The sequence below is a fragment of the Haliotis cracherodii genome, unplaced genomic scaffold (assembly GCF_022045235.1).
Source record: "Haliotis cracherodii isolate W230 unplaced genomic scaffold, xgHalCrac1.p SCAF_1, whole genome shotgun sequence".
In the NCBI taxonomy this organism is placed as follows: domain Eukaryota; kingdom Metazoa; phylum Mollusca; class Gastropoda; order Lepetellida; family Haliotidae; genus Haliotis; species Haliotis cracherodii.
This window is the reverse complement of record NW_027266264.1, coordinates 26,650,892-26,666,829: the sequence shown is the minus strand read 5'-3', so window position 1 is coordinate 26,666,829 and position 15,938 is coordinate 26,650,892. Positions and strand designations below refer to the sequence as shown.

General features: G+C 37.7%; 1 protein-coding gene across 3 annotated transcripts in view; it reads right to left on the bottom strand.

Moving 5' to 3' along the window:
* The window catches only part of LOC139475202 (dual specificity protein kinase CLK2-like), a 74,450-nt gene that overhangs the window by 45,821 nt on the left and 12,691 nt on the right, over window positions 1-15,938 (bottom strand). For 2 of the 3 annotated variants that reach the window (XM_071258458.1, XM_071258466.1), the window contains exon 3: window positions 3,845-4,061. In XM_071258458.1, the coding sequence (XP_071114559.1) occupies window positions 3,845-4,061 (217 nt within the window). Of the gene's footprint in view, window positions 1-1,392; window positions 3,825-3,844; window positions 4,062-15,938 lie in introns of those variants that run through there. The other variant, XM_071258461.1, reaches the window with a different exon arrangement.

Below are 15,938 nucleotides of genomic sequence, written 5' to 3'. Positions count from 1 at the left end.
ATGTGTCTTCACCAGTGGCAAGAGTCTTGGGGAGAAGGTCTTTATGTTTACTTTGTGAAAGAAAATGCTGATCACAGAAAACCAATTTAAGAATTTCCACCGAGTCAAGTTTCATCAAGATTCCTCTATTTGAAATTATCCCGTAACACAATAACGAGTTTGAGATATGAAAATATGAAACATATCTCATCTGTATTTGCATATTCCATGAGTGGGATTTGATATGGCCATTCCACAGCATGGCAAGCTCTGATTCCTACATAACCATCAGCTAGGTTATTTTTCTGCCACTCTTTTGGAAATGGAATAAATCACATGTTAATACAAAGATGATAAGGGTTAAAACATGAGGTATTTAGAGAGTGAAGTAATGTAAGACTCACTAAATGTTTAATAAAATCTTTGATACTAAACAATAGGGTTATCCTGACAAGATTCCTTGTCTTTATTGCCTATAGCATGTCAACAATCATTTTGGCACCATTTTTTCATCATTATTTTCCATTAAACACACAATCACGAGAAGAAAGTTGGTTATCATTGAATAATATTCATAGCCAGAACCAAAAATACCAGTTTTGTAATACCGTATTCGAAGTAATAAGCGGCCAGGGCGCTCTCAAAATTACAAATAGTGGGCTCTTATTAGAATATCATTTTGGTGGAAAAAACAGAGTTGAAAGATAAATTTCGTGGTTTATGCTGACAGCCTGAAATGTTTATGTACGACAGATATATTTTTCCAGAATTTAATTGCCCATAATTAAGGGTGCATATAACACACGATTGCATATTATACGTGAATATAAAAGTCTTGTGTACATTGATCAATCGGAAGGGGTGCTAATTGGGATTGTTCACTAGCTACTATGTTAGCAATTATCGCCTTGGGCGCTTATTAGAGCCGGGCGCTTATTACGTCAACTACGGTATATGAAAATATTTTCTTCATTGTTATCATGTTATTTTGTCACCGTTGACATTACCCTTAAGCGTGTTAAAAAAGCTTTCTGCATGCATGACCCTAGATCACCTGAATATTCAACCCTATGATGAAAATAATTGTGAAACACTGTGCGCCAAATTGATGGTTGAAGGACTATGATTGCAAACACTGCTCAATATATATATATGTATATATACACATATACACTTTTAAGTCAAGATCTTCTAGTATTAGGAAATGCATGATAACACTCACACTATATACAGCCTAAATTAAACAGTACAGTTTTCAATAATGTTCCTATTTAATAGTATCTTGAAAATTGTTTATGCTATTTCTTATATAAAAAAAGGGATTATTATTGAAGGTTAATGTACTGATAAAACTTACACGTAGCATATTTTAATAACCATTTGAGAAGGAATTATTTAGAAAAAATGTCCAACCTGATCTGTGAAATTCTGTGGTCGTCCCCTTCAGATCACATCATTCATGTCATAGTTGTTTTCTGTTAACCATCCGTAACATCTGAATATTTCATCTTGACCATTATCAAAGTAAATCCTCTCATCGTGGATACAAGAAATCCTGCCTGCAATTCCCTCTCGTCATATGAGGTTCACTGGCACTGCTGTTAACAAAGCTTATCTGTCACTCATGTGACAGACCCACACCTCCAACAATCAGTGAAACAGGAAAACAAGTGAAGGCGTTATTTACATTCCTGCTAAAACTGCTTGTCAATCAAGAGGCCTGATTGTCAGCATAATGACCAATTAATCTCCTGATGTGATGTCATCTTGTGGTATGTTGGAGGACAGCACACACCAGATGTGTCCTTACTGCATCCAGTATGTTTTGACCTACATCACACTGCTCCTAGACCCGCAACGTGAAGCACTGCCTTCCTGAGAGGGAGCTTCCCAGTTACAGCCTCACCATGGGTGTAAGAATGTACACTTCGGAAGTACAGGTCCAGTGTCACATTGGCAGACCAGCCAAACGCAGCCGGGTCAAATTGTCAGTGGTTCATGTGCCAAAGTGGCATTTTTTTCATCCTGGAGGACAGAGTCTATTTCCCGATTTACAATTCATCACATCACTTAGTTTAATATTGATCCCAAGCTGCCTGATTATGAAGATGTATCAAAGATATGCTTGTTCACATGGAGCGCATGTAACATCCGTCCCCGACATCTTCATCTTCCGGAGCAATTACATCACATGATCACCACAACATAAACAACACAATGTAGCAAGAAATCACAAAATGAGCCATTTGCCCATGTCCGGGGCAGAACCTCCTCCAAGGTAACAAAATCACAGATCCACCAAAATTGTTCTAACGGCAGAAGAACATGAAACAGCTGAGTGGTCCAAAGCAGAAGTCAACAGTTGTGGTTGGGGTTCGATAAAAACCATCAATATCTCCAGAAACAGTCTAGGGCCAAGGACTGGCGCCTTGTTTGGCAGGCGAACAAGCCCACAGTGTCCATCTGCTGAAGTCTTCCCCCCATCAATTCCACAATCAACATTCACTATTAGTCTTATGCATAGCACAGCTAGCCCACCACTTCACCATCTCTATTCACAAATCAATATCCTAACTTGACTGAGCACTAGTCAAGGCGAAATTTCTCTACGTCCATTGCCTAGTCCAAGAGCTTGGGCTAATTTTTCCCAAAATGCTCATGCGAAAATTTCGGCACACAGTTTTGGATTCCCCTCTCAAACATAGAAACCTTGACAGAATAATGAACCAACCATCATTTGTATGCATGCTGGGCTATTATTGTGTCATTGTAGGACTATTTGATAAAAGACTGGTGTTAGCCTTCAAGGCCACGCTTGTTGTGACTGTTTAAGAGTACCACCAGCTACGCAGACTTTTGCCGCTGTTGTCCAACATATCTAAATACATTCAAGTAAGTATTTGCAGCTGCAAACAATCAAACTGTAATTTGTTATACTTACGTGGATAATACAAGTCATGCAAATTACACTTACCATGTTGTAGATAAACAGCAGGGGTTCAAACTTCTCAACACTAACTGGTGATTGTTGTGACGTATATTTCCCACTAAATAAGTTTCATGAATGTTGGACAAAACAATTACTGAAATCCACTGACATCTGTAACTTCCTGAGTTTTTTCAACATCTACTGTTTTGCTTTCATGGCCATCATCAACACTGATCATTTAGTTACAATTTGAATTCTGTAATCACAGGCCAAATTTTGCATCAGCACCAGCCTCGTATCACATGGCAACAGATGATGTAGACTTTATGTTGCAGACAGGTTAAAAATACCAATGCATGTGTCAAATTTAGAAATTAACAAATGTGTTTATGGACACATATACGTTTCCAAAAATATTTATCTCTCATTCTAAAAGATTTGCTGTCCATTTATGTGATGAATCAAATCAGACAAGGTCCCACTGTCATCCCTTATCACACAAGTAAAATAATCTGGAATATGTTCTGAAGACTTGTTCCACAAAATACTTGGTGTAATGATGTATAAACTGCATATTTAGGGTGTAATTTATTATTGTTCCCTACCTTATGTTGAGTCATAACCATCGCTTGCCCCTGCCCAATCTGCTGTCCCACATAACCCTGTCTTTTGTTGCATGGTTAGGTCTAGCCTATAATCTCACCTCTTATCAGGAGTCTTGTTGGGAACACCAAAACCATTTCTTTCTCCTCCCTACACTCTGATGCAAGTTGCACCTTCCCACCCACCCCAAGATGATACCAACCTGAATGACCCCGTCCAGGGAGTCCCGCTGCCTGCTATCATTAACACTGTCCTACGCAACTATGTGTACAACTACGTTACGTTATGGACTCTTTATCTACACAGACACATGAACCCAAGGACGACACCTACCCGACTTGAGCCTGAGGAATACGACCGTCTGTTCCTGCGATGGCGGTGACGTCTGCGATGTCGTCGGCTGTCGGAGCGGTACCGTGAACTGTGATCCGACTCTCCGTAGTGGTGGCTGCGACTGTGGTGACTTGGGCTCAGGGATCTAGATCTGGAGTAGGAACGCTCTCTGTGGCGGTGACGGCGCTCTCGATGACGACGCTCGCTGCTAAGTCGACTTTAAAACAGAAAAATTTACATATTTAGAAATTGAACTGGTGAAGAAGGATGTAAAGGGAAACAGGCATTCGTCTAAATAACAAAATACACAAACTAAATAATAATATTGTTAAAAATAAGAACTTTTTTTTCAGTTTATCAGGATGACTTTGGGTAAGAGCTGTTAAATTCAATGATGCACCTAACTTTCATAGCTCTGGAATTGGATTGTTGTGGGGATGGGTGTCTGAGTACACGCTGACATTGTTATATCCATATTGGACCATACAATGGTAGGAACATAGCTGTGGGTCTCCAGAATCGATCCACAGCATTCTATTACTTGCAAGATGATCAGACTTGCGACTTGGTTGATTTCATGTCATAATCGCAAGATTGCATGGGATGTTGTTGATAGAAATATTACTAATCACTGGTTTGTCTGGGCAAGATTTATAATTAAGGCCATATGTTATGGCTCAAATATTGCTGACTGCAGCGTAAAACAATAGACACAAAAGGAAAACACTGGAGGGTCTGAACATTTGAGATGTGAATTACATTCACTCTGGTGCCCCATTGATCTTCCCTGCAGTGGGAAGTACAGCAATTTATGGTTTTGACTGGTTCCTTCCGGTATACACTTTTAGTGTGGGGGGTACAGAAAAGTTTGAATTCACCATTGTTTGACAACAACAGTGTAACAAAAAGTAACTCTGACAGGAAAAAACACAGGATGTCAGACATTTCACAGCAAATTAGTATTGTCCTACACTGAGGTCCCCTTCGACACTCCACACAAGGAGGAACAACCTACAACATGTAAGTTAGTGCAAAGACTTAATGAAGTACCTCATTGTAATATGGCCAGATTTTCAAAGGGATGAGTTTTTCCTCAAATAGACCCTGTTTTAACATACTCATTGCTGTGCAACAAAGTGACCCTTTCTTAATAAATCTTAAGTTCAAATGTAAAAAATGAAAACTGTAAACAGAAGCAATGAAAATATAATGACTGTTGTTCACCCAAAGCATGAAGTCTGGAGCTCCTACATGTAAATTATGTTTGAACTAAACACGAATCATCAGGGGATGACATATACCCCCTACCTCAACCCGATTTGGAGCAATTCAGAAAGGGAGTTTGGTTACTCATACCAGTTTACCACAAGACTGATCTTTAAAGCAAGTTTCATCTACAAATATTCATTGGTATTGGAGTTCTGTTCCTGAAACGAGTTCTACCCTCATTTTCAGTGTAAGTCCAACTTACTTCATGTCATGAAAACATAAACAACTTAACAAAAACAAATTCCAAATCATCAAGACACCAGTTCACCAGTAGACTGAACTGATTTGTAAGTTTATTGAAAAATTACTCAATGGTTTTGGAGTTCTGCTATAGAAATGGAAAATAGGAAAAACGGACATGCTGACCGCTATATCCCCATTGTTCAAACTGGAGGAATAAAAATTCAACTTTAAAAATCTGATATCCGATTGACAAAGATATTATTGATTTTTGCAAAAGTTATAAATTGCAATTGCTTTCAAGCTGGAAATAGAAACTTCTGAAGGAAAATATTACAGCTACTCGAAGGAACAGATAAATTGGACATCATAATGTGATGATCACGGATTATGGCGACAAAACAATAGTGATGGAGTGAGTTGGACTTATCAACACTTTGAACAGTATTTCAGTTTTATCATGGCTTGTCAGTTTGATCAGGGAGGATTGTTTGTTTGTTTGTTTGTTTGTTTGTTGTTTAACGCCGCACTCAGCAGTATTCCAGCTATATGACGGAGGTCTGTAAAACAGTCAAGTCTGGACCAGACAATCGAGTGATTGGCATCATGAGCATCGATCGATCAAATGAGATCGATGACATGCATCAACCAAGTCAGCGAGTCTGACCACCAGATCCCGTTAGTCACCTCTTATGACAAGCATAGTCGCCTTTTAAGGCAAGCATGGGTTGCAGAAGACCTATTCTACCCCGGATCTTCACCGGTCTTGATCAGGGAGGAAATAACGCAGGTCTCAAATGGTTTTAGTTTGGTTTGTTTGTTGTCTCAAGTCTCTCATGACCAGCATAGGTTGCTGAAGACCAGTTCTAACTCGAATCTGGATGGTACCACTATGGCTGGCCTAAAAACAATTGCATCATACTAATCAAATAAGTGCATTTTCAGACATCAGAAAGCATATTATTTTGAAAATAAAAAATGATCACAAGAAACACACACAATAAAATAAAATCCAAACTGAGCTGTTTTCAATTTCAAATCTGAAAACATATGGAGAGATTAATTGTATGAAATTGGTTATTTTTCGTAGCTAACGGCTCCTTTTCTAGCTAAGCTATTGAAAACAGATGGGTGTATGTGTGTACATGCAGGTGGTACACAGGGATGGTTAGTCTATTTACATCCAAACAGTGTTAAAATTAGGCGTTGGCAATTGTTTTTACTACCAGTTTAACAGGCACACTGTTGAAGATGTCCACCAATCTTCAATCAGGGTATTAAACTTTGGAAAAAGAAAGGGGTAAGTGTGCATTCTTTTGGTGCTTGTTATATCCTGCTTATACTACTCACTTATACTGTAGAGACATTTAGGGAAATCACTCACTCACAGTTTGGCAAAGGAGTATAACTTATAGCGTTTGACTTTTTAAAATATTTTTGGCAATGTGTAGATAAAATGTTCATCAGAAGGAAAATAATTTTAATAGGTTAGTGAGCAATGTCTTTATTTTCTAATGTGCAGTGACATACCATTGATGGCGTCATACAGTGCTTTGATGTCACGCAACAATATCACAAAACAGCGATGTCATAGCTTAAGAACTTCACATTCAGTTTTATCGTAAGTCAGGGTTTTACATGACACACTGTGTCCAGTAGGCAAAAATTTATAGAATGGACGCAGATACACACTACTGTGTGTCCATCAGGTTGCACAGTAATGATCATTGGACTAAATACTTGACAAGAAATAGAAAGATCCTGTAATCAAAGCGATTATCAAATCTTACAGTACATTACACCATTATGATACCTTACAGGACCTCATATCGCCTGTAAGGACCGCTGGCATTAATTATTGGGTGTTCCTGGACCCCCAGCTTTAAAGTCAAGGTTAAACCTTGGTAAGAAATTTGCTAGCTGTGGAATTAATTCACTTCTTGTTTGATATGCTATGCTGTATCTTTGGTGATTTAACTTAGAGTCTATGACCGGCGGTTAATGTTTCATCTTTGCGATAGAGCAACTTATAATATGTTGTCATACACTTCAGGGCCCACTTGCACAAAGCGATCTTAGTGCTAAGATGACCCTCACTCGTATACTTTCACATAGGCTTATGATAGTCTTAGCGCTAAGATGGTTTTGTGCATGTGGACCCAGATTCATATCAGAGTTGTGCAGTGAACACAAACCCATAAGAGAAGACTAACCCAACTCAAGCACACCGGTATACACACAAAAACTGAGGACTGAGTTCAGTTATCCCCTTAAATGTTCATGATTCCTGACCAGCTCTTTACAAAAAGCTGGAGTCAGATGCACTGATGAGAAATGGTATTTTCCTTTTCAGCTGAAACATCTTTGCAATGCAGTGTGGTCCAGATGAATTTGGGGGTGTTCATGGGGGGAGACATCAGGTTTTAACAAATTTGTGGTCACTAAAATTTGCGGATCCCCAGAAAATTCTCATCCCTGCAGATGTGAGGAGGGTGGACCAAAGCTTTTAGTTATTCCTTCTATCCTGTTGTGAACATTTTATGACAATGTACCATTAATAATCATGAACTGAGATGCTTATCTGCCAACTTCCTATTGATTTGAACACTGACCTAGTGTGTACCAGTACTTGAATAATCTTGATGAATCAACTGAGCAATTCATCATGTCATCCTAAGATAATAAATGGACCTCGATCGCAGAGTTCATGAAGAATGATATACACCAGAAAGATGTTGGTTAATTGCTGCCGGAAGGCCCACACAATGAGTTTCTCATGTTATACACATACATCAGAGAAGCTGAAATAACCGACTTCTTTCTGCTTCACCTGACAAAAACTGACACCAGGGTGAAATATACCTTGTTTTAAAGCTAGGTACAAATTTCACAAGATCATCCATTGATAACCTAGGGATCTATATAGGCTTCTAAATTAAATGCCCTTGGCAGGCAAATTGGGAACAAAAATCATCAGTTTGTTCAAAATTGGGACTTACTGAATAATTATCTTACTTTCTGAAACCATGTCAACATTAACAACATGGCATTCATTGCAATGAAGTATAACTAAGCAAAAATGCCTTTAACTTCACTGGTCCTGATCTGTGAACTCCCACTCACCTCTACAAAGCCAGTAGTTAAATATTATGAGTTGGGAAATTCTAAATCTTTTTTTGGAATGTCAACTGATACTTATTGCAGACTTGGGGACAAATATGGGTCTCTGAGCAAGTCTGGATGAATCCCTGTGATAACCACTACAATGCTTCATGGATATATTATAATGTCCATCTCATTCTGAACAACACAGGTCTTCTGGGCCTATAAACCGCAAAGTAAACCATCATTTTCACAAGTAAAGGGTCATGCAACCAACAAGTCCCTATATCAGTTTGAAACTGTGCAGCATCATATTTGACAAGCTTGGTATTCAACTAGCATATATGTGAACAACAAACACAAAAATGCAAGCTTGCAGTATTCCAGTCATTCGTGATCAGTAGTGATGGGTATTTATCTGACTTTCGAATTGCAATTGATTGCAATAATGATTCATGTACTCATGTATGCGTTACATACCACAGCATATTGTAGCATTCTTTCATCTAGACTGCATTTCAGCGGATGATGTAACTGTATGTGCATCATTAAATTTGTTGTTTTCATCGCTTATTTCACAACTGTTTGCATACTGAGATGTTACCTTCGATTTTCTGTTTTTACTTTTTTAAGTCCCAAATGGACCTATACATTGGATTTCCATGCACAATTTTGACAACTTGTGTCGGATGTTTATATAGTCACAATCAATCACTTGCTTACTTCTGAATTTTATAGTTTCAATTCGACTTGTCGCTTAACATGTAAACTTTGCCTACAAGATGAAAATATGCATGATTATGAAAAACATGAAATACAGTATTTTCTTAACGTATTGTGATACGCATTCATTAGTACCATATTCGACATAATTAGCACCCCTGACAATATTTGCTAATATATTGGCAAGTGAACATCCCAATAAGCGCCCCTTCCGATTGATCAGTGTACACAAAACTTATTTATTTGTGTATAATTCGCATTTGTGTGTTACGCACACCCTTAATTATTGGGTATTAAATTCTGGAAAATATATCTCTCATGTAAATTACGCACCAACCTTTTCTTTAGTATCATTTCAGGGGGTCGTATATAAATATATGACTGTCATTATTCATCATGGGAAATAAAATATCAACAAATCTGTATTGAATTATGCAAGTTAAACCTTTTGTTACACTTTTTTAGTGTTCATTAAATATCTGGACTTATGTCTGTAATCTATTTTATTAATTGTTTTCAAAATTTCATTAATAAAGTTAACATATTAATTTTGGCGAAATCGTGTCCCTACGATACTTACAACTTCTGACCACCCTGTTCCATAGAACCTGCTTTACCACATACAGCGACAGCGCAAACTCATATTTATCAAAGCAACAATGATCTTATTTTCTTGTTTCATTTTTTTTTTTTACGAGTCTATACATCACGATAAACATTTGTCATGGTTAACTTTCATATATCTAAACATGAAAAACTTTCCATAAGCATAGTTTTTGTTTGTTTACATCACGTGCTGTCATCAAAGCCATACGGAGAGGTTTTATGCATAAATAGATGATTGCCATGCACCTCACAGTCACAGTTTTAGTAGCAAATAATTATTCAAAACAATATTTTAGGCGTCAGTCTGCTCTGATTTCAGCGTTTGTTTAAAAAATGAGAGAAAAGTCTGATCACTTGATATGCAAATTAGCCTGTGGCTATAACTGTTATGCAAAGTTATTCTACTTCTGAAAACGATGATTAGTTAAAAACTAGAAGTACGTTTTAGAACATTTGCATCTCAGCGAGGTGGTTGTAGTATTTTTAATCACAAGGTGTATACCGTATTTGATGTAATAAGCGCCCCACTCTAATATGCGCCCATGGCAATATTTGCTAATATATTGGCTAGTGAACAATCCCAATTAGCACCCCTTCCAATTGATCAATGTACACAAGACTTATTTATTCATGTATAATAGGCACTCATGTGTTATATTCACCCTTAATTATGGGCAATTAAATTCTGGAAAAACATATCTGTCGTATATAAACATTTGTCAGAATAAACCATGAAATTAAGAGCCCCCATTTCTAATTTTGAGAGCGCTTATTATGTCGAATACAGTATTTCAAATCGTGGTATACTGGTAATACTGAGTACCTCTAATGTTCACAGTGTAACCACACATCACTTAACATTTGACCAACAACAATACTTGAGGATTATCAGCTTATTTCATCAATGTACAGATTACAACTGCCACTTAGGATCATCCATGGTTGTTACTTGAAGATGTGATTTGTTCCAGAAGGGGCTTACTGTTGATTACAAGGAAAGCATGCTGAATAGCTGGTGTTGTGTCATGTATGGGAGCAGATAACAGCAGATGATATCGGCACCACTGAATCCTACATCGCCATGGTAACTTGATCCCTACCATCTGTTCCTGATGCCACAAGGGTGCTTAAGTCATCATCTCATCTGCATACCTACACAAAGCTCCCAGATTCTAACAGTAAAGCATCAACAGGCGCTCCGAATTGAAGCAGTTGGACTGAACAAGTCAAATGTATGTAAGGCATTAATCAAGGTCTCTATGGCCAACTGGGACAACACTAAAACATGCTTTGATCCCCCAATCTCTCTCTCCTCCCCCAACCCCTCCCCAAATCATAAGTAGTTAGGAATCTTTTTTTATTAAAAGCTTAAGGTATAAATAAAATTGTAGCTTTCCACATGCATAACTGACTTTCCTAAAGTCCAAAATGGTCATTCCATACGGCTGTGTGAGCAAATTTGTCACAACAGTAAATTGTATATTCAATAGGCATAAAAACTCAGCCACACTGACAAAACAGTTTCAGCTAACTTGGCCAATTTAGCTGCATTTCTTTTTCACCTATACCCATTTTGAAATGAAGTGTTCATCTCGGAACCAGACTATTATGTCCAGCAGTCAAGACACTGCCTCAGCCCGAAGCATGGTTCCAACTGCCACATCCTCTCCCAGACACATCATCCCTTCCACTGTAACAACAATATGCTATATGATACGAGCCATCTGGACAGAGTATCTGTCTGTCTCTATTTCTCTGTCTACTGATGTAACACTCCTTGACCAGCACCAGCCCTTCCTGCAGCCACACTCACTGGGGGGGGGGAACGTCTCAAAACACTTCGGAACTTTCCATAATAGCCCCAATTTTTAAAAGGGAAACACTTAGGGATAATTTCCCATAAAGGAATACAGGATGAGAATAATAACTTTTCGATATGGCTAGTTTAGCGATTCTCAGTGTCGATTTGTTAAACCAGGAGACCATGCTCCACAGTTGAAGACACCCGTCAGAAGCTTATTGTACAAAAAACTCTCATGGCGCAGGGTGTAATAAATGTGGACATTTTTTCCATATTTTATACAGTGGGATATATGTCACAATTTTATAACTAAGGTGTGTATACATCTAAAAATATGAAATAGAACTGTTAAGAATACTTTAGTTTTTCATTGATCTAAGCAACATTTTCATCCCAAAGGAGAACATTTCATGCACAATGTTTGCAATTGCACATGCATATTCTTTTGATGGGTTCATAATTGACTAAGAAGGGTAATTTTGTCATTTAATTCTGGGTCATTGATTTCTAGTATTGATTTGTTTATTTTTATAGGAAGGACATGATGGTAAAACATGCTCTTCAGTCTCAACCCTGTTAGAATTTGGGTACAGCTTTCAATCAGCTGGCACATTCACATACCTCCCCCTTATTTTTTACTGTTGAAAGAGATAGTCCTTGTAGCCGAATTGGTCTTTAATCAGAGGTTGAAGTTTATGGCTGTTTTCTGTGGTAACTTGGTCAGTTTCTATGAGGAATAGTTCTTCAAATTGTCTTTTCAAAGCTTGTGTAAACTGTGAAGACGATGGATTTGGATACACGGTAAGAGGATTTGGAGAACAGATTTGCTATGGTTGGTCCGGGATGTCTTTACAATCTGTACAGAACAATACTATATGACGTTATTCATGGCTTTACAAATTCGTAACATTACCTCATCGTAACAATAGGATGGCTTCAGTGAAGGTCCTTTGTAGGGTTGATATTTTGTATGTGAGTACGTTCAGCGTAATATAGAGAATATCCTGCTTGAACAAAGGAGAAGAAAAGAATTACGGATTATTTTGCCCTTGTAAATGGATCCTGTAAGTCCCTAGCCAAAGGCTTGAGGATTACACTCTGGACAGATATTACGTAATTTCTCCTAGCTTGTTGGTTATTCGTTAAATATTCAATAGCCTTTAGGGATAATTCTATGCTACAACTGATTAAGATGGCTTGGGTTATGCAGCTTTAACTGTCATCCTAATCATGTGCTAATGTGGGATGAAAGGTAATAATGATACAGGTCTTTGCCAGGTATAACCCACATGCACAAGTTCTGACAGGGCAATGATCAGCAACAGGGCGGTGAAAAGGGAAGCAACTCTGCACAGTGAAATGCATCTGGCCTCAGACCTCTGGGTCATGTTGAACTGAACTTGTGGATGATGATGATAACTAAAGAGTGAGTGAGTGAGGGAGTATGTTTTACGCCGCTTTTAGCAATATTCCAGCAATATCACGGCGGGGGACACCAGAAATGGGCTTTACACATTGTACCCATGTCGGGAATCGAACCCGGGTCTTCGGCGTGACGAGCGAACGCTTTAACCACTAGGCTACCCCTGATAACTCAAGAGACAGAGTGGGTGGCAATTGTCTGATTTTCTGATCACTATATATTTCATGTATGCTACTTTTTACATAATAGATGGAAAAAAGAAGAGGAGGAGGATGAAATTGAGGCTAACATTGCACTAATTTCATTTATCATGTTTATTATATGCTTGGTGTATCAAATGATATTAAAGGAGTCATCCCTCAAAAAAAAATCATTAAAAAAATCACCACACATTAAAATCCTTCAACCCCATTTAACATACGAACTAATATTATTACATAATGAAAAAAGCACAGCAATGATTTCGATCTTGATTCTCAAAATGTAAAAACAAAATGGAACATCAAGACACTTTTGCTGTCTATCCTGTCTATGAGATCGATTGGCATTTACACAACTGCTAATGGCTTGACAACTGTTTACATGCCTATTGCACTGATCCTACCGGTAACTCATATACTGCAATGTTCCTTCCATGATGGGAAACAATTACGAACCATTTGCCTCTTTCCCCACCATTAACTCAAGACTTTCTTCCATTGATCGGACAAAGGATGGTCAATGAAGTCATAAATCAGCAAGTGGAAACTATCTTGGTCTCAAACCAACATTACAACATTTCAATCAATACTACTAGTTACACAACAAATGATAACAGTTTGACATCCAAGTCAAAACATCATAACATTGCTCTTTTTCCCCAGAAAAATCAAAGCTGGCAGTACAATTTTCTCACAACTACATCCTAATCCAAGAATGTCATGATGCATTCCTGTCATCTTATTCTGAAAGAATCCAATCTATCCAAAGGCACTTCAATCTATTCTGTTAGGTCTGTGGAAAGCATTATAAAACAAAGTTCACACCAAGGTCAAGCAACAGTTGTCAAAAACAACTTCAGACTTCCAGCCAACACCAATCCAAATCCAATGGATCTTGATGGCCTTCTTTCAAACAATTTAATATGTGTACATGATACATTCAACCATAAATTGACCTATTTGAGGATATAATTGAAAACAATCCAAAAGCAATATGATAATATGCATAAGGCATAACTGTGAACCCTCTAACAAAATCACCGAGACAAAATGTTGGTTATAATGTTCCAAGCATGGTCAGTGAGTAAGACGAAGAAGACGAAGAAAAAGAAGAAGAAACCGAAGAAGAATAAGAAGAGTTGTACATAAACACCCACAAGGAGCAGGGTACAAGGCATGAACATGACTAGTTATAATGAAAAGTCATAAACATTGATATACAAAATGAAATACAAATAGTGCTATTATGGTCTTGTGGGGAGATGCACATTTTCTTTGCATGAACATTTTGTTAATAAAATATCAGATAATTTTTTGCAGAAGGTGCTGGCGGATTTAGAAGTATTTTAAGTGATATTGGGTGCATGGTTAAGGTGGGCGCTGATTTTAGCTCCAGTCTCAGATCTTTGTAGAGAGGCATTTCAACAGAAAAGGTTACATGAGGTCACTAAACGCTGCTGAGAAACAAAAACACTGACCCCAATGACTTGACACGCTTTTTAAAATTTCACATTTAATGTTTTCTGTCCACACGTCACACACAGTTTTGACATCAGTTTTTACGTTAATATGCCCATAAACACAAATATCATTGAAGTCAATTCTTAACAATGAGGATGCTGATAGTAACAATAAAGAGCAAATCTTCCACAGAATGCACATTAATATCAATTTTGGATTATCTGAAATTGCAAATATGCTTTAATCATCTGACTTTTCAATATGAGGGTATTATTCTTCTCTTGTGAATACCTCCTTCCTACTGAACAAGTTAAACATGGAAGGAAGTCTTGAGATGGTCCCTGATGGACTGATTCACCAACTGTTCATCTGACCAACAGCAAGCCTGGGGAGATGTAAACAGACCTCCATACATTCCAACATGGAGGGGCATGACCCCAGGGAATTACCACCATGATAAACTGCCTCAAGAAACCAGTGACTATCAAATGTAGAAAGCAGTTCTGAACACTGCTGAATAAGCCTGAATATTCATGATACTTTTACTTGAAACGGGATATGCATGCATACAGTATTTCACATTGTCCAGAAACTCTAATCAACCCATCTGGATGTCAATCTTCTTATCATTTATGACTTCATGAAACTACTGAATTTAATCACATTGATAATAACCATGCACAACAAATGTATAAATCAAACTTGACAAAGTAAATCCATATCAGCTCCTGATATTGCTTAAGTGTTCTTCAATCATATTCACTTGACTAAACATGATCTGCATTGATATTTTCACATGGAATGTGGTGGTTAAAATTGGCAAATGAAGCTCAACACATTATCGGACATGACTAAACAAATAAGTGCTATGGCCCTAGCAATTGTTTCAGCATTCTCAAAGGAATATGTACACTATACAGAGTAACTATTATTAGCATTTACAAATGTTTGTTTCACAAAGCTACCATTGTAAAAAGTCTTTTGCCCAGAATTACAATGTTAATAGTGATAATATACTGTAAATCTTGAAATGAACGCAAGTGTGAATTAAATGCAAAAACTACGAGAGGTCTTTGCTTGCATTAAGTAAATGTTTATGTCTCCAAAATGAGACAATAAGACAGCTCACTACGCACTCAGCAATGTTGGAGGCCATTTTATGAACATGTAGGGTAAGTTTGGTATTTCGCGAATTTTATCACATCAATTATCTGTACCTTTTCTCCTACTGCCGATTGTCACATCTCTCTCACTTTTGAATGTTATTGTTTGGCCACTGCGATTAACTGAATCCCCCAGCTAAATCTATGGGGTACAACTTACTAGACA